General features: G+C 47.3%; 2 protein-coding genes and 1 long non-coding RNA gene across 8 annotated transcripts in view; 1 reads left to right on the top strand and 2 right to left on the bottom strand.

Annotated features, from left to right (window-relative positions):
• Nucleotides 1-12,829, top strand: part of LOC310701849 (uncharacterized protein) — a 23,779-nt gene extending 10,950 nt beyond the window's left edge. The window contains exons 2-3 of the mRNA XM_083493298.1: nt 6,096-6,156; nt 11,679-12,829. Of these exons, the coding sequence (XP_083349424.1) occupies nt 11,768-12,694 (927 nt within the window). The 5' untranslated portion in view covers nt 6,096-6,156; nt 11,679-11,767 and the 3' untranslated portion in view covers nt 12,695-12,829. The remainder of the gene's footprint in view (nt 1-6,095; nt 6,157-11,678) is intronic.
• LOC310701452 (uncharacterized protein) overlaps nt 1-22,637 on the bottom strand; it is a 137,038-nt gene that overhangs the window by 33,707 nt on the left and 80,694 nt on the right. The gene's annotated exons all lie outside the window — the stretch shown is intronic.
• On the bottom strand, nt 6,438-22,637 carry LOC310702148. 2 transcript variants are annotated; one of them, XR_014523295.1, is made up of 3 exons: nt 22,297-22,637; nt 11,327-11,403; nt 6,438-7,483 (listed from the first exon to the last, which is right to left on the bottom strand). It is a non-coding gene; the product is annotated as an uncharacterized lncRNA (long non-coding RNA). The 2 variants fall into 2 exon arrangements; XR_014523296.1 differs by lacking the exon at nt 22,297-22,637 and adding an exon at nt 15,678-16,141.

Here is a 22,637-nt window from a genome sequence, read left to right as displayed (position 1 = left end):
AAAAAAGGAAGTGGCACATGCTTCTGCTAAAAGCAGATCTAGGGAAGATTAAGTTAATTGCAAGCCTAAACACACTTGGGTCCCATTAGAGAGGATCCTCATGAGGCCGGAGGAACATCACCCGGCTGAGAGGCGTGAAGGCCACTCCCTGCAAGGCCTTTCCCACCTGGCCTTGGGGGCGGGACCCAGAGTCACCCAGCCCTACTATGTTAAATTTGTATTCTGTAGTTGACCTCCTTTGTAATGTTTTCCTTAAAATCTTTTAAGGTAATATTTTAGTTTTCTGTTATGTTGCTTTGAATGTATACTCTATACCAGTGTTTCCCAACCGGTGTTCCGCGGCACACGAGTGTGCCGTGAGACATCGGCTGGTGTGCCGCGAGATGCCTGGAGGGAGGCGGGCGAGTTGGGTGGCGAGAGGCGGGGCGGCGGCAGCGAGGAGAGGCCGCGCCTCCTGCTGCTGCCTGGCGCTCCTCCTCGCAGCCGGCAGCGCTGCCTGGGCGCCTCCGCGCGACTCTGCCTCGCTGGGTTTGGTCTCCCAGCAGAGACGGGTCACACGCGCACCTCCCTCCCTCCCTCAGCCTGCGCGGAGGGAGAGCCAGAGAGAGGCATCGCTCCTGCGCGGCGGGAGAGGGAGCAGCCGGAGCGATGCCCCAAACGAGCTGAATTCCGAGCGAGGGACTGAGGGGGGAGGGAAAAAACTTTCACTTTCGTGCGTCCCTCCCGGCGTGACGCTGCGCGCTGACGTCACGGGGCGGGGCTTTAATGGTGGTGTGCCGCGAGATTTTTTTTCAGTAGACAGGTGTGCCGTTGCCCAAAAAAGTTTGGGAAACACTGCTCTATACAGTAGTAAGTTAGGATAAAAACACCTCGGGTGACAAACACTTCAGGTTACAAACTCCACTAACCTGGAGGTAGTACCTCGGGTTGAGAACTTTACCTCAGGATGAGAACGGAAATTGCACGGCGGCAGTGGAAGGCCCCATTAGCTAAAGTGGTACCTCAAGTTAAGAACAGTTTCAGGTTAAGAATGGACCTCCAGAACCAATTAAGTTCTTAACCCAAGGCACCACTGTATTTCACTCTTTTCAAATTGTTTTATTTATGTTTTATTGATTTAATATGCTGTAAACCGCTTTGAGGTTTTTCTTAAAAATATAAAGCAGTATAGAAATGAAATAAATAACAATAAAGTATAGAGCAGGGATATCCAACATGGGTTTGTTCAGATGTTGGGCAACGACTCTTAGAAGCCTCAGCCCGTACGGCCAAGGTTGATGGGAGTTGTATTTCAAAAGCTCAGGGGTTTAAAATCTCATGTTTCTTACAACTTGTCATCATGAATAATTTTAGATAAAACTTTTGTTGATACAGAACTCATTTTTAGCTTCTGGGAGCAGCTGGTCACTTCTGCTTTATAAACAAACCCAAATATATTGAAACACTTTACATTAAAACCAAATTTCAGAACAGATACAAACATATTTTTTTTAAAAAAACCACACACCTTTTTTTTTACTTTACAAACCATTATCTTCTCAATCCAAGATTTGCTTTTCATGTGAATAAAAATACTTTGTTAGCAAGGGGGTACAGAAAAAAAGTTACAATAAAAGCATTATCAGTATTTAAAAAGAAATGCTAGTGGTTGTTCAAGGCATTGAGTTACAAATGAAGGCAAAGATCAACCATTGCTAGGTAGAGCCTGGAGACATAATCCTAGAATGAACCCCTGCCCCCCCCCCACAGCCCGCTTTTGCCTGTAAATGTACAGTATTTGATTCAAAGCTCATATAAATCATATTTTTTGACATTAATTCTGATGGGCGGAGGCGAGTTTAAAGGCAACCAAAGTATGGAGATATATTTGGGTTTGAGAGGCAGGTGGTCCACTGCTGGACGGCCATCTTGACCAGAACCTTTCTCAAGGCCTTGTCTTCTTCAGCCCAGGTAGGCCTTGGAATTAAGAATGCTTTGAATTAACGCGACAGAAGCAAGAGGATGGGCAATGAATTCTGATGGCTTGCTTGGAACAGAAATGTATTTGGAAGACACTGTGCTGAAGAGGTATATTTGCAAAAAGCAAAAAAACCTCACAGCCCACTTCACAAATTAAAGCAACCTTAACAAACTACAGCTCCCAGAATTCTTTGGGGGAAGCCATGACTGTTTAAAGTGGTATAGTGCCCTTGAAGGACAGAGATGCCTCAGCTGTCTAAATCTTGGTTGCCAACCTCATCTCTGATGCCAAGCCAGGTCTAGAGGTGTGAGGCTGCATGTCTGCTGCCGCAACTGATTCCTGTATAAAATATACACCACGGTTGGGTTGAAACGGCACTCTTTACACTTACCTGGTTTGCACATGGTGTTAATGTGCCAAGGGTGGAGAACTTCAGACCCGGGGGGCCAAATGCACATGTGGTCTGTGGTCCTCTGAATTCACTGCTCTGAATCCATGGCTCTGCTTCGCCCCTTAGCCAGCAGGGATGTACCTTTCAACTCTTGACAATGCCTCCTCCCTCCTTGGTAGAGGGCAGATAGTTGTGTGTGTATCAGATATAACTTGCTGTAGAAAGGCAAAAGTTGCGCTCCTTGTTTGACCCACCTTTGCCTCTCTCACCCTGCCCAGCCCTGGCATGTGGCCCCTGGAAGGCGATCCAACAGGGAATTTGGCCCTTGGTCTGAAAAACAGTGGAAGCTTCCAAACTGACAGTTGCGCAAGAGAATGCAAACCTAAGGCCTGCCCACATCCCACTTAACTATGCTAGGCTATGACTTCTGTCATTCCTGGCCATTGGCCACGCCAGTAGGGGCTAATGGGACTTGGAGTAAAGGAATGGTTGAGGGAACTATGGATATAGTGTGAAAAAATAAAGACGTTCAGAGAGATGTTATTACAGCTGTAGGGCTTGTGCATGTTATGTAGTGTAGTTTCACCCTGGGCCAACAGGGGGATACTGTATATAGTTTTCACTCAGGTCCGCGGCAGTTATTTTAGGCGGGAACTCTGGGCTGTTGTGGTTACAATGTTGACAGCCGGCTGCCTATAAATACAGGCCGGCTGAGCTGTTCGCAGTCAGTTCTATTCCAGCTTACCATAATAAAGAGCTACTTGAAGAAATCGCTGTGCCGGCTGCTATGTCAACCCACGACTTAACACTGGCGACGAAGGTGGGATGGATGGACATCAGAGCACAGCCAGATGCGGCCAGCCTCTGAACTGAGCTGAATCACTGAGCTGAATCACAGAGCGAAATCACTGAGCGAAATCACTGGGCAGAACCAATTCAGAGCTGACTGTTCTGGCTAGAGCACTGTGTTCCATCCATCGCCCTTCACGCCGGCATCGGAATCATGGCTTCACTTGTGCCTCTACCGCCGTTTGCGCCAGCCTCTGAATCATGGGACTCCTACCTCGCTCGGTTCGACTGCTACCTCCAAGCCAACGAGCTGACAGCAGTATCAAAGGATCGGAAGCGGGGCCTATTCCTCAGCCTCTGTGGGCCTGAGGTGTTTGAGACGGCCCGAGCGTTGGTTGCGCCTGAAGCAGTCCAGGCAACACCTGGGAGACGCCAAAGACACCCTGGTCGAGGGTGCATATCGATCTGGCTGGCCCCTTTCACGGCCGGACCTTTATGGTACTGGTGGACGCCTATTCCAAATGGCTGGAGGTCACTCTGATGCCCTCCACCACTACCGAAGCTGTCATCCGGGTGCTGCGAGGCCTGTTTGCAACGCATGGGTGTCCTGATGTCCTTGTCTCTGACAACGGACCGCAGTTCACGTCAGGCACGTTTGAGCGGTATCTTTTGGGACTGGGCATCCGCCATGCCCTAACGGCACCCTTTCATCCATCCAGCAACGGGCAAGCGGAAAGAATGGTGCGCTCGACAAAAGAGGCACTGGCGCGCCTGGACCGGGGAGACTGGCATGAGCGGGTCGCCGAATACTTGTTCGTGCAACACATCACCCCTCATGCGGCCACAGGGAGGAGTCCTGCTGAACTGCTTATGGGCCGCCGCCTCAGGTCACCGCTCGACCGGCTACACCCAGACTTTGCCATGGCTGAACCCCCAGGCTGTGCCAACGCACCACGGTCATTTGTCCCAGGAAACCAGGTCTTTGCCCGGAACTATGTGGGGGACATCCCTTGGGTGCCAGCCACAGTAGTGGGAGTCACTGGACCTCGCTCGTACCAGGTGGCACTCGAAGACGGACGCTTGTGGCGACGGCACATAGACCAGCTTAGGCGCAGGGTTGGGGACTTGGACACTACCGAGGTGCCCCCAACTGCGCTTGCGGCTCCAGAAGAGACACGTACAGATGGCGAGGCCCCACCTACACCTCCCTCGCAAACTGCCAGCGTGGAGCCGAACCAAGCCGTTTCAGAACAGACTCAGACCACTCCACTTGCGGAGGCTCCACCCACAGCAGCGGATCCAGGGGAGTTGGTTCCAACACCACCTAGGGTCGCACCACAGCCTCAGCGAGAACTGTGTGGCCCTCCGGACTTGGCTACCAGTCCCCGGCGGTCTGGCAGAGTTTCCAAGCGCCCAACTTATTTAAAGGACTATGTTGTTGGACAGGTATCACTGTTGGTCTAAGTATGGGAAATGTAACCGATATGCTTTTGTGCTTAATTGAACCATTACGCGTAGTGCTGTATATAAGGAAACCATTACGATTGTAACTAACGCCTTATCTCGGTGGGGAGGGGTGTTATGTAGTGTAGTTTCACCCTGGGCCAACAGGGGGATACTGTATATAGTTTTCACTCAGGTCTGTAGATAGTTTTCACTCAGGTCCGCGGCAGTTATTTTAGGCGGGAACTCTGGGCTGTTGTGGTTACAATGTTGACAGCCGGCTGCCTATAAATACAGGCCGGCTGAGCTGTTCGCAGTCAGTTCTATTCCAGCTTACCATAATAAAGAGCTACTTGAAGAAATCGCTGTGCCGGCTGCTATGTCAACCCACGACTTAACAGTGCACATTTCCCTTCCCTTTGATGGGATCTCAGCAATCGAGATGCTGCTTAGATTTGTTTATCACCATCACCCCCCTCCCATTTGCTAGTGGATTCATTGCTACAGAGTTCTTGTGTATATAGTGGCATACAGGTACTACTGGCAGTGTTGATTGTCTCCCCCCCCCCCCAATTTATTGCTTTATTTGGTAGGACTGAAAGGAAAGCAAAGAACTTCCCCTCTCTCCTTACAAATTAAAACTGCCTTCCACTTTTCCTCAGTATTTCCTGTGAAGAATATTGCTTTCACATCCGTATCGTACATTTGGCAGGCATCTAAAGTACATGGTCGTCGTCGTCCCCCCCCCCCAGTGGTCGAATGGGAGGTATTCTTTGACAGCGTGTCTGTCTTGCTGCTGCTGCTGCTGCTGCTGCTGCTGCTGCATGTCACTGTTCCCTGTTTCTGTGTGTCTGTGAGGAGAATACAGGACACTGCAAAAGACACAGGGTGTTATGAAGGTGCAATAAGCCAGTCAGAGTGTGGTCCCTCCCTATAATGTAAACAGAGACACTTCTTTTCAGGAGATTTCTGTATAAATAACACTTTGCTGAGGTGTAAGTGGGGACTAAGTGAGGTTGGAGTGGAACCATGTTTGCATGAACATGAGAATGTAAAATATGCTCTCCATTTATATATTTATTAAAATACTGTATTCATTTACCCAGAAGAGTCATTGGGCTTTTTTGCTGTAAGCTGCTTCCTACATTGTAAGAAGTGGGTCATGAGACCCTTGATCCCTCCTTGAAATACAATCTGAATCAAATGGGTGAGGCAGTAAAGAGTTTATTGATTACAATACGTTCTTGCAAGAGGGCGGGGTCCACAGTAGCTGATGCTCCCTATACTCGGAGCCCAGGTTCCCTCCCTCGTCTCCCCATTGGCTGGTCCTGCAAGGTTTTCCTTCCCCCAGTTATCAAAGGAAAGGAAAGAGGGGGGGGGAGAAACTTCTCCTTCCTCGCCAGAGTCACCTGACTTCCGGCTTCACCAGCGGAGATAAAAGGAGGGAGGGGTCTGCTTCCTTCTAATTAAGCCTCCTCATTAAGCGGGGTCACTCACTGCCTCCCTGGCGAGGCTCCCATTCCCGCCCCCGTTGTCCAGGGTCGCTGCATCTGCCGCCGCCCTCAGATTTCGGGTGAGTGCAAAGCCAGCGGCGGGAAGGAGGGAAGGGGCTTGGCAAGGGGTGGGGGTCCAGGATGAGAAGCCCCGGGACGGGGAGAAAAGAGAAGGGAGGAAAGGGAGCTGTTTTTCTTAATGGGGCCTTGAAGGTGGGGGAGGGCGGGTTCCCGTTGTGGAAAGAGAGAAGCTTCTTCCTGCCCGGATCTGGTGCAAAGGGATTTGCCTGGAAGGAGGCGGGGAAGGGAAGAGGCTTGGGCATTGATGGGCTGGTTAATAATAATAATCATAATACCTGCCCCTCTGGCTGGGTTTCCAGTGTGGCTTACAACTTAGATAAACCATAATAAAAGATCAAACGTTAAAACCTTCCCAGTACAGGGCTGCCTCCAGATGTCTTCTAAAAGTCAGATAGTTGTTTATTTGAAATTGGAAGGGAGGGCTTTCCACAGGGAGGGCGCCACCACCGAGAAGGGCCTCTGCCTGGTTCCCTGTAACCTCGCTTCTTGCAGGGAGGGAACTGGCAGAAGACCCTCGGAAGTGAACCTCAGTGTCCTTCCTTCCTTCTCTTTAGACACCAGGCAAAAGCATTCCTCTTCTCCCAGGCATTGGGCTCATTAAACAATCTATGGCCTGTCCAGTTAACATGGGTTTAGCCCAGTCTGATTTTGTAGTGACTGCGTCTCCTTATACCTCTTCCAAAATTTAGAAATGCCCCCTTTGGTTAAGTTCCTGCCAATTTTTCTTCTAATATCTTCATAACTGTAGCCTTGTTCACTTAATAGTACTATTTTACATCCCTTTCTAGGTGACCAGTCATCTCTTTGTGCCATTTATTTAATTACGTTTTACAAGCTCACTAAATGAAAAAAACCTCAACCAACTTGATAGCAATCGCAAAACACATTTTTTTAAAAAATATTTTTATTGAATTTTCAAATTATAACAACAAATTTCCACAAATCTTAATTGAACAATTTCTATATCTGTATGTCTCCCCTCCCTCCTCTTTGGCTTCCCCCATATTTCCGTATTGATTTATTAAACAAATTCTATACTCTGCTGATTTTGCTTCTTATATAGTTGTCAAAACCTGGCAAAGAGTCCATATCTTTATACTGTCTTTTTCTATAGTTTATAAATGGTTCCCACTCTTTTTTGAAATCGATGTTGTCTCTCTCATGTATTCTCTCTGTCAGCTTAGCCAGTTCCGCGTAGTCCATAAGCTTGGCTTGCACTGCTTCCTTTGTTGGCGTTTTCTGTTTTCCATACTTGTGCTAATAAAATTCTTGTTGCTGTTGTCGCATACATAAACTATGTCCAATTTCCCTCTCATGTATCATGATCTAAAATTAGAAGCAGGAAAGAGTCTGGTTTTTAAACAAAGGGTTTTTTCAACATTTTTTTCAGTTCATTATATATCATTTCCCAGTATTCTTTAACCTTCTTGCATTCCCACCATACATGAAAAAAGTACATATCTTGGATCCTGTTTTATACATTTTTGCAGTTTTTCCAGTGTGATATACCATCTATATATCATTTTCAAATACAGTGGTACCTCAGGTTATAGATGCTTCAGGTTACAGACTCTGCTAGCCCAGAAATAGTACCTTAGGTTAAGAACTTTGCTTCAGGATGAGAACAGAAATCGTGCTCCGGCGGCGCAGCAGCAGCAGGAGGCTCCATTAGCTGAAGTGGTGCGTCAGGTTAAGAACAGTTTCAGGTTAAGAATGGACCGCTGGAATGAATTACTGTATTTTTCGCTGTATAACACGCACCTGACCATAACACGCACATCGTTTTTAGAGGAGGAAAACAAGGGAAAAAACATTCTGAATGAAACAGTGGATGTATCATTTTTGTGCTTCATGATGTGGCCACAGACATGTGATCTGATGGTGAATTTGGGGTGACCCAATGCAAAAATCCTGAGAATCCCTGTGGATCCATGCTTTGTAACCACGTTTTTGCACCACTGCAGCCCCAGGCAACAGTGGGTGTGTGATTTTGGGGGGGCAGGCTGTAGCCATGGAAATGCTATGTGATCTGATGGTGAATTTGGGGTGACCCAATGCAAAGATTCTGAGGATCCATGTAGTTCCATGCTTTGTAACCACATTTTTGCACCATTGCAGCCCCAGGCAACAGTGGGTGCGTGATTTTTGGGGGCAGGCTGTAGCCATGGACATGCTATGGGATCTGATGGTGAATTTGGGGTGACCCAATGCAAAGATCCTGAGGATCCATGTGGATCCATGCTTTTTAACCACATTTTAAGTGGGGAGGGAGGGAAAAACACAGAAGGGACAAGGAGCAGGAGAGGGGTGTGCAGGGAAGCAGCTGGCTAAGAATGCAGGAGAGGGGTATAACGGGAGGGAGGAAAGGGAGGCAAAAGTTTTCCCTCACCTACCCACCCAAGCCACCCAGCTTGCACGCTCTCTCTCTCTCTCTCTCTCCCTCCTGCATGTTTTCAGCAGCACCGGAGCACAGAGAGGACACTCTGCTTTCCCCTCTGCTTGCCTGGAGGGGAGGGGCTTTCCCTGCTCTTTGTTCCGTTTGAGCAAAAACAGCAAGGAAACAGAGGAGGGTGGGCAGTAAGACCCTGAGGCAGAATGCAGGAAAGCAGCCGCTTCCTCTTTTCAGGTTTCCCTTCTCCAAGACGCGCAATTTGATTTTTGCCTGATTTTTTTTGCCTCCCCTCGCGCCATTTGGCTCCAGGGACCACACATTCGCTCAATAACACACACAGACATTTCCCCTTCCTTTTTAGGAGAAAAAATCTGCGTGTTATAGAGGGAAAAATACGGTAAGTACTTAACCCAAGGTACCACTGTAATTTTCTCTTAATGATATACAATCTGTAAACTTTACATTTGTTTTCATAAACTTTCCCATTCCTCCAACTGTATATTAAGCCCAACATCTGGAGCCCATTTTATTTGGGCTGATTTTACCTTCTCATCTAAAGTCTCTCCATATAGCAAAATGTTATATGCTCTCTTCAATAATTTGGTATTTCCCTCCACAACTTCCTTTTGAAAGTTTGAGATAGTATAGCTGAACCCCCTTTTATTATCTTCTTTAAATTGCTCATTAATTTGTCTGTGATGCAACCAACTTTGTAAAGTACCTTTCAAGTTTTCATAACTTTTAAATTTCAAACCTTTCTCCTCTTCTATTAACAAATCTCTATATGTTGGCCACTTTCCTTTTTTATCACCCCTCCAGCTACACAGGGTCTAATCCTGCCAGACTGGTGGATGTCTCAAAAAATTCCAAGTTGTTGGATATTCAAATCGCAGAGCTTGTCAAAACTGAGAGGCAACTATTTACAAATCCTGTTCTTTCAGCAAAGCAGGAATTTTAGGGTTAAAAATACATTTGCTTTCACTCAGAGGCTGAAATGTAGATTTTTGGGGGCTTTCATCTCATTCATCTCATTCCATCTTATTCACAAAACGTCTCTGCAGGGTTCTCCCCTGAATAGCAGAAGTACGGCTTCCATTTTTAATACTTCTCACTTTGAAGTTCAAATTGAATTTAAGTCCAAATTTTTAAATTCCTCTCCAAAAGCTTCTTTTTCTTTTACCTTATAACAGAAGATCTGTCACTTCAGAGGGCGGCTTTTAGACTTCGGTTATTCAGGTGTGCGTTGGAGCCGACAGCGCGCCTCGACCGTCTTCCCCTCCCTGATGCAACTGCGGGAGCTGGTTTGACGGGAGACCTGGGGCTCAGCTGGACCCCGTGGCAGCCCCACTCTTCTGCAGAGTTTTGTGCGGGGGGCTTTTTTTAGCCCCTAAACCTCTCCTCAGTGGCCTGAAATCCTCCTAAGGGCTCTGTCTTACTCCAGCCCGGAAGCTCGCAATCACAAAGTCAACTCTTTGTGACATTTATTGTAAATATATTACATTTTACAAGTTCACTAACTGAAAGAACAAAAAAATCCCCAACCAACTTGATTGCAATCACATAACACACTGACAAATGTCCTGCTTATTTATGTTGCAATCCTTCCTAAAAGTTGTTGTATTACATTCTACTTTAAATTACAGTGGTACTTTAAATTACAGTGGTCTGTTCTCAACCTGAAACTGTTCTTAACCTGAAGCACCACTTTAGCTAATGGGGCCTCCTGCTGCCGCCGTGCCACCAGAGCACAATTTTTGTTCTCATTCTGAAGCAAAGTTTATAACCCGAGGTACTATTTCTGGGTTAGCGGAGTCTGTAACCTGAAGCATCTGTAACCTGAAGTGTCTGTAACCTGAAGTACCACTGTATCTTTCCGTTGATATATAATTTTATGGTATTACTCCCAAAAAGGGGGGTATTATGAGCCATCAAACCCCAGAAAAACACCTTCTCCAAGGTTTCCACAATTTTGACCACTAGTGTATGTTGTCTTCTAGGTCCAAAGACACACATGCACACACAGATAGCATGAGCAAGCAGGGCTCCAAAGTGCTTCTCTTGAGAACTTGCCATCTAAGTTGTTTGCTCACGGCAAAAGCTCCTATTTCCCAAAAGGACAGGAGGGGGAGGTCTCTCCCCCACTTTTAACCCACCCACTCCCACCGCACGGAAGGGATAGGTCTTGTTCATTCACAATCCCTGGATCCACCGCCTCTCCCAGGGGATCCAGATGCAAGCAAGGTGCTTTCTTCTTCTCCATTCAAGGGCAACCCATGTATTCAAAGCAGTCCTTTGCAGATTAAGACTTAAGTTCAAAATAAGTACAAAAACCCAACAAAAAGACTCATGGGTTTATAGTGGCACCAGCTTTCCTAGTCAAGATTCCACAATGTCAGACTGTAGCTCACAAAAGCTTAAGCCATAATACATTTATGAGCCTTTATGGGCTGCAGAAGATGAATAAACAGAAGCATAGTTAATCTATGGTCTTCCATCCCACAAGAGACAGTGACTGCTAGCAACTTGGATATCTTGAAAAAAGGGATTAGGCTGGTGTCTGTGCTCTGCCCTCGTAGTCCTAGGCAATAATGCTTCTTAATACTAGTTTCTGGAAAGCACAGGAGGGCAGAGGGCTCTTGGGCTGAAATCTTGCTTGCTGGTTTCCCCCAGGCATCTGCTTGGCCACTGTGAAAACAGGATGCTTGACTAGGTGGGTCTTTGCCCGATGCAGCAGGCTGTTATTAGGTTGTAATACGTTGTAATAATTTTACACTTACATGTGGCATAGGAACACCTCAGTTATACTTCTTCCTCATAGGAGAGACTGCTATTGGAGCATGAGATCATTTCTTCACTTGAAAAAGAAAAAGACAGAGATGTGTCTTATAAGCCAGTTCCACCGTAGATATCTACTATAAAATGATGGTGCTTTCTTAAGTGTGAATGGCGTGATCATGGGTTTCTCTTGCCATTATCTCATCTGCATTCCTAAAAATTTGGAACATGGAGACAGTGGACAATGGAGAGGGTGTTAAAATAAGAGAAGGTGCACATGGGAATTGACATGTGCTTAGTTCATTTATTGTCTTTCCTAAAAGTCTAACAGGATTCTCTCCCTGCCCCAAACAGGTGAGGAAGATGATGGTCAGGATTCTACGGAAAGGTCTGTGAAATCAGTGGGAAGAGCAGAGAAGCCATTTAAATGCAGGGAATGTGGAATGTGCTTTAGTCACTGTGGAAAAATGAGGAAACACCAACGAACTAACACGGGGGGAAAACCGTTTGAATGCATAGAGTGCGGAAAGAGCTTCACTCAAAGTGGTAAACTTAGAAGACATCAACGAACTCACACGGGGGAGAAACCATTTAAATGTATTGAATGTGGAAAGAGCTTTGGTCAAAACGGAGACCTTAGAATACATGAACGAACTCACACAGGGGAGAAACCATTTAAATGCATTGAATGTGGAAAGAGCTTCAGTCAAAGTGGAAACCTTAGAATACATCAACAAACTCACACAGGGGAGAAACCATTTAAATGTATTGAATGTGAAAAGAGTTTCAGTCGTAGTGGAGACCTTAGAATACATCAACGAACTCACACGGGAGAGAAACGGTTTAAATGTCTTGAATGTGGAAAGAGCTGCAGTCGTAGTGGTCACCTTAGAATACACCAACGAACTCACACAGGGGAGAAACCATTTAAATGTATTGAATGTGGAAAGAGCTTCAGTCAAAGTGGGACACTTAGAATACATCAACAAATTCACATGGGGGAGAAACTATTTAAATGTATTGAATGTGGAAAGAGCTTCAGTCATAATGGAGCCCTTAGAATACATCAACGTACTCACACGGGGGAGAAACCGTTTCAATGTATTGAATGTGGAAAGAGCTTCAGTCAAAGTGGAAACCTTAGAACACACCAACTAACTCACACAGGGGAGAAACCATTTAAATGCATTGAATGTGGAAAGCGCTTCGGTCAAAGTGGAGACCTTAGAAGACATCAACGAACTCACACGCAGAAACCATTTAATTGTATGGAGTGTGGAAAGAGCTTCCGTCAAAGTGGAGGCCTTAGGAAACATCAGCTAACTCACATGGGGGAAACCACAGATGTAGGGAATGTGGAAAGAGCTTAACACGAAGTGGAGACCTTAATATTTATAAGCAAATTCACACAGGTTAAAAACCATATAAACGTATGCAACGTTCCACTCAAGGTTCACTATTTAATTTACATCAAGAAACTCATAAAGGCAGAAATCAATTTTAAATACATGGAACCCATGTGATGTTTTGGTGTTTGTATTTAAATTTGTATACACATATATATGTATTAAAGTAATGAAGGTCACATATACTTGATGTACAAAAGAAGTTGCAAGTTGTTGCTAGATTATCCAGGGGGAGAATGTGAATCTGGAATGCTCAAGGTGTGTGATGAATCTGTTGAGTTTTGACTCCACCCTTCACTGCCAAAATGATGGGCTGCCCTTGTCTTGTGGATCAGCATCTGTCAGGCTTCAGGGAATTGCCTTCCTTCCCCCTTGGTCGTCGATAAGCAGAACAAAGGAAAGGAAGTCTTCTTACCAGTTAGAAACTTTAATGATCCCAGCAAGGGGACAAAGAACCCGTCTTCTAGAAATGGCGGTGCTCCCAATGAAGAGGTCCAGTCCCTCACATCGCTAGTCACCCCTGCCACTTCTGCGTCTCGTAACCTGAGCCTGTACCCGCTGTGCTTTCTGTCCTGCCACTTTCGCTGCTCTCCTTGACCTTGGGGAGAGTGGATGGATGCTTTCCAGAGACAGTGAATCTGTTAGCTCTCCCCCCTCCAGAGTTTCTTCTGCAAGCTGTTCCCCATCCAGTATTTCCCAGCTTCTGCCTTCTGAACTATGTTCCTCTGCAAATCACTTTTCCAAATCTATACAGTCGTCCTGCTCCTGGGAAGATTCAGGGGAGGGGGAGGTTCCCACAAATGCACCTCAGTGCAGCTCTCCTTAGCTGGGTCCCTCATGACGGTGGTTAGGTTTTGGTTTAGGTGAGAAAGTGTGGGCCTAGGCTGGGGGGGGGGGAGCAGAGAGAAGGGAAGAGAAGTAGAGGGGATGCTTTATCCATGCAAGGCTAGTTCGTGTTTCTCCCGAGTACGTTCCTGTAATCAGTGAGCGTACATTTAGCAGGAGAGCGTCCCTTTGGCTGGGAGCGTAAGATGCTTCAGGAGACATTAGAGCAAAGCATGTTTATCGCACATGCACCGTGAGAACAGTGGTGGGGAGATGGTAAATAACTCTCAGGGTGCTTAAAAGTAGGCTGTTGTTTCGTGAGAGGGGGTGGGGGGAGGAGAGTTTTAGCGACGCTGAACAGGAAGAGCCAAGTGCACCTACAGGATACATGTGCTTGCTGCTTTGAGTTTGAAGCTGGGCAGTGGAATTGGCACATGCTTCTGCTGAAAGCAGACCTAGGGAAGATTAAGTTAATTGCAACCATAAAAACACTTGGGTCCCATTAGAGAGGCTGCTCATGAGGCCGGAGGAACATCGCCCTGCTGTGAGATGTAAAGTCCACCACTCCCTGCAAGGTCTTTTCCACCTGGCCAAAGGGGTGGGGCCCAGACTCACCCAGCTCTACTATGTTAAATATGAATTCTGTAGTTGACCTTTGTACTGTTTTATTTTGAAATCTTTAAGATAATATTTTTGTTTTCTGTTATGTTGTTTTACTGTATACTCTATATTGTGGCTGGGGGGAGCCAGCTGGGTGGGGTATAAATAATAAATTAGAAGTAGTACTAGTAGTAGTAGTAGTTATTATATTTCACATTTTTCACATTGTTTTATTGATTTAATATGCTGTGAACCGCTTTGAGGTTTTTCTTGAACATATAAAGTGGAATGGAAATTAAATTTAAAAAGTATAGAGCAGGGATATCCAACATGGGGTTGCTCAGATGTTGGGAAACAACTCCCATAAGGCTCAGCCCGTACGGCCAAGATTGATGGGAGTTGTAGTTCAAAAGCTCAAGGGTGGAAAATCTCATGTTTCTTACAACTTTTCATTATGAATAATTATAGGTAAAACTTTTGTTGATACAAAGCTCATTTTTAGCTTCCAGGAGCTTCTGCTTTATAAACAAACCCAAATATATTGAAACACTTTACTTTAAAACCAAATTTTAGAACAGAGGCAAACATAACTTTTTTTTGAAAAAAAATCTTTTCACTTTACAAACCATAATTTTCTCAATCCAAGATTTGCTTTTCATATGTATGAAAATACTTTGTTAACAAAGAGATACCAAAATGATGATAAAAAATCTGCAATGAAACATTATCAGCATTTAAAATGAAATGCCAGTGGGATGTTCAAAGCATTGAGTTACAAATTAAGGCAAAGATCATCCATTCCTAGGTAGTCCAGGAGACTTACCGTATTTTTCGCCCCATAGAGCGCACCTATGGCGGACCACAGCCCCCAGAACAGGCTGCTATCCGCAAGCCTAGGGAGCCGGCGTGACTTTGTGCCGGGCTCCCAAGGGTTACGGAGAGCTGCCCGAAGCCCGGGGTGCGCTGTTCAGGATGCAGACAGCTCTCCACAATCCTAGAATCAACCCCTGGCCCCCACAGCCCGCTTTTGCCTGTAAGTAGACTTGATTCAAAGATCACATAAATCATCATGATTTTTTCCTCATTGATTCTGATGGGCAGGGCGAGTTAAGTCACTGCATGGAGGTATATATGAGTCGGAGTGGCAGGTGATCCACTGCCAGACCGCCATCTTGACAAGAATCTTTCTCAAGGCCTTGTCTTCAAGAGGACGGGCAATGAATTCTGATTGCTTGCCTGGAACAGAAATGTATTTGGGAGACACCGCTGAAGAGAAAAAGGGAAAACACTCACAGCCCACACAAATTATCCAGGCTGCTGTGTGGCAGAAATGCATTTTCCCACCTTCCTTTGAAACAGCCTTGCCCTACAACGCTGTGTCACAAGCTGCCCTTGGGAATGGTCCCACATCTCAGAAGGCAGGCAGTGGGGACGAGTGCTGTGTTGCCCTGGGAGGAACACAATGGCACTGGAGGCTGCTGAGCAAAATGGCCCCCAAGGGCTCCATTGTGTTCCCACTTACCTTCTGATTGCTTGCCTTCTCCCTCGAGGGCCACATCCACACCACATCCTGCTTGGCAGTGGGTTGGACTCGATGGCCCTTGTGGTTTCTTCCAACTCTATGATTCTATGAAATCACTCTAGTACCCCTTCAGTCAGTCATGGCTTCCCCCAAAGCATTCTGGGAGCTGTAATTTGCTGAGAGGAGACTCCCTGTTCCCCTCTCAGAGATATAATACGTAGAGTGGCTTCACTATCTATTCCTTGTCACAGAGAACTTGGTGAATTGTAACTCTGAGGGAAATAAGGGTTTTAAGGATTGCCATGGTTAAAGACTTGATTGCCTCTTCTCTTCTCCCCCACCCCCTGGCAATATAGCTTCTATAGTTTCTATAGCCTACATATGGTAGAGATATTTAAAATGAGAGTCCTCATAAGGACTCTTTTTTGCTCTTCAAAATATGGCAACCACACCTAACGGCTCCAAGAAACCTTAACAAACTACAGCTCCCAGAATTCTTTGGGGGAAGCCATGAATGTTTAAAGTGGTATACAGTGGTACCCCCTGCCCCCTTGACCCGCGCCCGTCCTGGCTGATTAGAGCATGTCTAGATGAGGTGCGGGTCCCCCTGGATGAGATCATTAATCAGTCCTTGGTACGTGGACTTTCCCAGGGGAGTTGAAGGAAGCAGTGGTGCATCTATTCTTAAAGAAAACATCTCTAGATCCTTCAGATCTATCCAATTACTGTCCGGTATCAAATCTTCCATACCTGTGTAAGGTAATTGAGACAGCAGTTGCCGAACAGCTTGGTAGGTTTCTGGATGAAACATAGGCTCTGGATCCATTTCAGTCCGTCTTTCACCCTGGTTACAGGACCGAGACGGCTTTGGTTGCCCTAACAGATGATCTCCATAGACAGCTGGATTGAGGCGGGTCTGGACTGCTGATTCTCTTACATCTGTCAGCAGCCTTCACGAACCTTTGGACCACCGCCTTGCCGACGTAGGGATTCAGAGCACAGTCCGACAATGGCTGCTCTCCTTTATCTCAGGTCGGGGACAGAGGGTGGTGCTAGGGAGGGAGTTGTCACTGCGGTACTCCTTGGTGTGTGGAGTCCCACAGGGGTGGAATCCTTTCCCTGATGCTTTTTAATATCTTTTACGTGCCCCCTTGCCCAGATTGTCCGGAGCTTTGGGCTGGATTGTCATCAATATGCTGATGACACCCAGCTTTATCTGTTGATGGACGGCCGCCCTGACTTGGCATCGGACACACTGACCAGATGCTTGGAAGCTGTGGCTGGATGGCTGCGTGGGAGCCAGTTGAAGTTAAATCCTTCGAACACAGAGGTCTTCTGGCTGGGTCGGGACAACATGGGATTGGGGGCCCAACTCCCATCTCTTGCGGGGGCTCAATTAGTGCCAGCGCCTTCTGTCAAGAGCTTGGGTGTAACTTTTGATGCCTCCCTTTCCATAGACGCACAGGTTGCAGCCACAGCAAAGGTGGTGTTTTTCCATCTGCACCGTATTAAAGCAGTTGGTCCCTTACCTTTCTCGCCCTGATCTGGCCACAGTGATCCATGCAACGGTCACCTCCAGGCTTGATTATTGTAACTCGCTCTATGTGGGGCTGCCCTTGAGGCTGACTCAGAAACTCCAGCGGGTGCAGAATGCTGCGGCGAGGCTCCAGTGCTTTACCAACTGCACTGGCTCCCGGTGGAGTACAGGGTCAGGTTTAAGGTGCTGGTTTTGACCTTTAAAGCCCTATGCGGCCTAGGACCCACTTACCTATGGGACCGCCTCTCCTGGTATGCCCTGCGGAGGACCTTAAGTTCCGCAAATGACAACATTTTGGAGGTCCTGGGTCTCAAGGTGGTTAGATTGGTCTCAACTGTTGGAGCTGGAACTTAACGAGTTAAGTTCTTCCCATGATGCCACACCATTCTGACGTCACTTTTGGAAGCTCGGGAGGAGCTTGGGCAAAGTTTGCCAGTCCCACTCTGTACTCTGTGGGAGAAAGGATGCAGTGCTGTGATGGCTGCAACTAGTCCTGGAAATTCCTGAGAAATATCGGAATAAAAGCTGTAAATAGACAAACCTGGACTCTGTGTGTGTTTGTCTGGAAGCCAAGCAACGTGACAGTTTACACCGCTGTGCAAAACTCTGCTATGGCGTGACGGAGAGCTCGGAGCAGAGCATGCGGCAGGAGAAGTGTGCCGGGCAGTGAAGAGCTAATTGAGGGCCATAAATCAATTAGCGGGAGTCACGCCTGATAACAAACTGCCATAGGTTATGGATGTCCTAAATCATCGCTTGTAAACCTGTCACGGGAGACTGCCGAAAGCTTTGATCTGCGGTGTCGAGCAGAGACGGCAGGAGGCGGAGGCAGAAGCAAACAAGCAAGCTGCAAGACGCAGAGAGTGCCTGTGTTGCTGAGAACTGCGCAGAGCTGAGGTATCGTTTCTCCAGGGAGAAATGCCAGAGGAGCTGATGTTTTTGTAAGTACAGCTTGGGGCCCCCTTGGGAGAACGGAAGGAGATGGCAGATGGCCAGGAAGGGATTCAAGCTCCGTTTGAACAGCTTGAGGAACTCACCGTCCAAGCGTGGAATACCTGGACAAAAAGGGTGAGAGCGTGGTTTTTAGCCACGGAAGTTTGGGACATTTCCCAAAGGGAACCAGTGCAACTGGTGGACAGAGATGTCAGAGATTCAGGAAAGCTGAAGTCTGTTTCTCTGGAGGAGAAAATGCAGAGGGAGAAAGCTGAGATCTGCATGTTGAGAGCAGGTGTTCATGCTAATTTGCAACAACACCTGAAGGGCGTTGAATCTGCGTGTGAGGCTTGGCGTGTGCTGAAACGTCTGTGTGAAGGCTCAGCAGGAGGCCAAGGGCAGATTGAAGCTGGAAGCCTAGAGATGGCTGGAGCCCCTGTTCCTGATGATTTAGCCTCAAGGAGTGCTAGTGAGCAAGTCGGGGGGGCGGAAAGTTCCAAAGGCAAGTTTGAAAAGTTTTCCACTGAACCTGCTGGAATGAAGCGGCAGTTCAAGGGGGGCGGATCTGGCAAGGAGTGCTTTTCCGGAAGAAGGAGGGCCAAGCCAGCTGAAAAGAGCCCCAGGCAGTGTTTTTCCACTGGAGTTTTTCGTTGCTACGTGTGTAATGCAGCGGGACATCTGCGGCGAGATTGCCCCAACCGGAGCAGAGAGGCAAGACAGGATGTTGCCAAGGTCAAACAGCTGAACTCTCATGGGAACCAGTCGGGTTTCCGTGGCAACCAGTCTGGAAAAACAACCAGGCATGGGACTGAGGCTGGTGGACGTGCCAGGTGCCAGGAAGGGACGTATCAGATAACAGCTAGTCTGGCTTTGTCTGAAGACAGCTGTGACAAAAACACTGAGCTAAGTTTTGTTATTGACTCTGCAGCTAATCGCAATTTGATTCCAGAGACACCTGCTGTCGAGAGGTGGAACTGCACGGCAATACCTGCTGGGAAATCTGTACTGTTTGCAAATGGACAGAAAAGAAATTTGACTAATGTTGTAAATCTGCATTTTCGTATTTTGCAGGAAACGCTGGAGTGTTGTACCGTTCCTGGGATGCACCACTGTCTTTTATCTGTGCCTTATTTACTGAAAAAGGGATTTACGGTTTGTTTTCAGGATGATGTGTGCACAATCTCCAAAGGAGGGAGGATGCTTGCCAAGGTTAAAAAGGGGCAGAATGATCTCTTCATTCTTAAAACGTCTCTGGAGGGTGATGGGAAGGTTGAGAAAGCACAAGCACTGCGTGCTACAATTCCCAATCATGATGAATGTGTTCATGCTTGGCATGCTCGAACAGCCCATAGTTCTCTAGAAGAACTACAGGTGCTGCCAGAAGTTTCTAAAGGGTGTAAGATCTCAGAATGTGGATCTGCTGTAAGTTGTGAAACTTGCAAGCTGGCAAAGGTAAAAGGATGCAGTTATCCAAAGGTTGAGAGGATAACCACTAGGCCTTTTGAACAAATTCACATAGATTTGTGGGGTCCTGTAAAAGAACCAAGTCTGGGAGGGTCAAGGTTTCTGCTCTTGATGCAGGATAATTTTACACAGAATTCCTGGACACACGGTCTCAAATCCAAGGATGATGCAGCACAGCTGATCAAACATTGGATTGAGGAGGTAGAAGTAAGGTTTTCCACCAAAGTGCAAGCTGTCACGAGTGACAGAGGAGCTGAGTTTACAGGTTCTGCTTTGCAGAAGTACTTTCGCAAGAAAGGGATACGTCACACAGTGACTTCACCCAATCAGAGGGGGGAGGCAGAGCTCAAGTGTCAGGCTCTGGTTAAAACTGCACAGGTGTTGCTGAAAGATTCTGGGTTACCTCCAAGGTTTTGGCTGGAGGCAATCAAGTATGTGAGCTTCACCTGGAATTGCACCTACAATTCCATGGTAGGGGACACACCGTTTGGGCTGTTGCATGGCAGGAAACCCCAGATTCATTTTTTGCGTATGTTCGGGTCACATGCATCTGTGTCAGTACCTGCTGCGTTGCAGGGGCCAGATGGATCCAAGTTCCGGAAAATGATCTTCTGTGGGTATGAGCCAACAGCGAGTGCATGGAGGTTTGCATTTCCATCAGGTGATCAGAGTAAGTTACTGATCAGCAAGCACGCTGAGTTCTATGAGCAGGATGAAAAGTCAAAACCTGCTTCCAAGCGTGATGTTCTTTCAGAATGTCTTTCTGATTCAGAACAGGAAGATTCTGAGGGGGAGGAAGAAGAAACTGAGTCTGATGATGACGATCAGGTAACTGACCAAAGTCAGGAACAGGAGGAGGTATCTGTAGTTTCTCCACAGGTTAAGAGAACACCCAAAAGCGAGCCCAGTTCTCCTGTGAGTGTAATGGAGAGGATTCGAAAACGTTTTAAGTCGGAAGGGGAATCCCGTGAGGCTGAGGACACAGGTCCTGGTGGCAGTGAGTCAGAGGTAACATCTGAGTTTGTGCCCAGAAGGTCCAGTCGTTCAACAAAGGGCATTCCACCTGAAAGGTACCAAGCGAGAAGTGCGTGGGCCAGGTTCGCACAGTGTGATTCTGGGAGTGTTGAAGGGGTTCAACAGGTGCCTGGGAAAGATGCTGGGAAGGAGCACAAGGCAAAGGGAAAGGTGTTGAACTCAAAAGGGTCTTGTCAGAAGGTGCGGCAAAGGGGGGTGTTGGAGCTGGAACTTAACGAGTTAAGTTCTTCCCATGATGCCACACCATTCTGACGTCACTTTTGGAAGCTCGGGAGGAGCTTGGGCAAAGTTTGCCAGTCCCACTCTGTACTCTGTGGGAGAAAGGATGCAGTGCTGTGATGGCTGCAACTAGTCCTGGAAATTCCTGAGAAATATCGGAATAAAAGCTGTAAATAGACAAACCTGGACTCTGTGTGTGTTTGTCTGGAAGCCAAGCAACGTGACAGTTTACACCGCTGTGCAAAACTCTGCTATGGCGTGACGGAGAGCTCGGAGCAGAGCATGCGGCAGGAGAAGTGTGCCGGGCAGTGAAGAGCTAATTGAGGGCCATAAATCAATTAGCGGGAGTCACGCCTGATAACAAACTGCCATATCAACTAGGGCCAGGGCCTTTTCAGTACTGGCCCCAACTTGGTGGAACGCTCTGCCACAAGAGACTAGGGCGCTGCGGAACTTGACATCTTTCCGCAGGGCCTGCAAGACAGAGCTGTTCCACCCGGCCTTTGGTTTGGACTCAGTCTGACCTTTATGTTTCCCTCCCCTTGTGGTTTTGATTTATGGGCTACTTTTAAAATGAGGCTGCATTTTAAATTGCATTTTAATCTGTATTTTAAATAGGTTCCCCCCATTATGTTTTACTGCAATTTTACTGGTGTTGCCCGGCTCTGGCCAGGGAGGGCGGGGTATAAATAAAATTTATAATTATTACTATTATTATTTTTATTATCAGACATTAAGAACTTCCTGATCCTGCTTCTTTATAAGACATCTGAAGGCAGCCCTGTATGGAGAAGTTTTAATGTTTGATGCTTCATTGTTTTTTAAAAAATATTCTGTTGGTAGAGGCCTAGTGGCTGGGGAAACCCAGCCAGATGAGCAGGTATAAATAAGGTTGTTGTTACAATATTAATTTTCTTATGCTTAATTGAATAGCAGTTCCCGGAAGCCGCCGGAGGGGAGAGATGCTCTTGGGCTCCAATCCTCCTTGCAGGCTTGGCCACCGTGAGGAGACAGTGCTGAGATTCCTGCATTGCAGGGGGTTGGACTAGATGACTCTCAGGGCCCCCTTCCATCTCTACGATTCTATGATTCTAACAGGGTGCGGGACTAGATGGGCTTGATCAAACTACAGGGCTCTTCGTGCGGAGGGGTATGTGAGTGAGTGAGAAAGAGCGTACCTTCAGAGAGAGAGAGGTAGGGTGTGTGTGTGTGTGTGTGTGTGTGTGTGTGTGTGTGTGAGTGACTGAGAGAGAGAGAACCTTCAGGGAGAGGCCATGTCTCTTATTTGCAACCAGGATGAAGGAGCTGCAATACCCCCCCCACTTGACCCACTGCTTCCCTGCCTGCTCTCTCTCCACCCCCAACCCCAATTATGGGTATTGCATTGCACAACCCCCCCCCCATTGCACCCCCCCCCCAAAGTTTGCTTACCCTGAGGCGCTTTGCACTCAGCGGATTCCTTGCAGGACAAGGACAGTGCACGACGGCAGAGGGGGCTGGTCAGCTGTTCTAATTAAGCCGCGCCCCCTTTCCCAAGTCAGTATCGAGCAGCCCCTCCCCCAGCAGCTTCCACTCTCTGCCTTTAATCTTTAAAGGCAACGAGCCTCTGTTCCCTATACTCGAAGCCCAGGTTCCCTCCCTCCTCTCCCCATTGGCTGGGTCCTGCAAGGTTTTTTCCCTGACAATTATCCCCCGGAGATATCCTGCCTCCCAGGCGGGGGCTCCCATTCCCGCCCCCGCTGCCCAGGGTCGCTGCTGCTGCCAGGATTTCG

Source organism: Podarcis liolepis, assembly GCF_965112155.1.
Source record: "Podarcis liolepis genome assembly, chromosome: 2".
NCBI classification, from domain to species: domain Eukaryota; kingdom Metazoa; phylum Chordata; class Lepidosauria; order Squamata; family Lacertidae; genus Podarcis; species Podarcis liolepis.
This window is presented reverse-complemented; position numbering and strand designations above follow the sequence as displayed.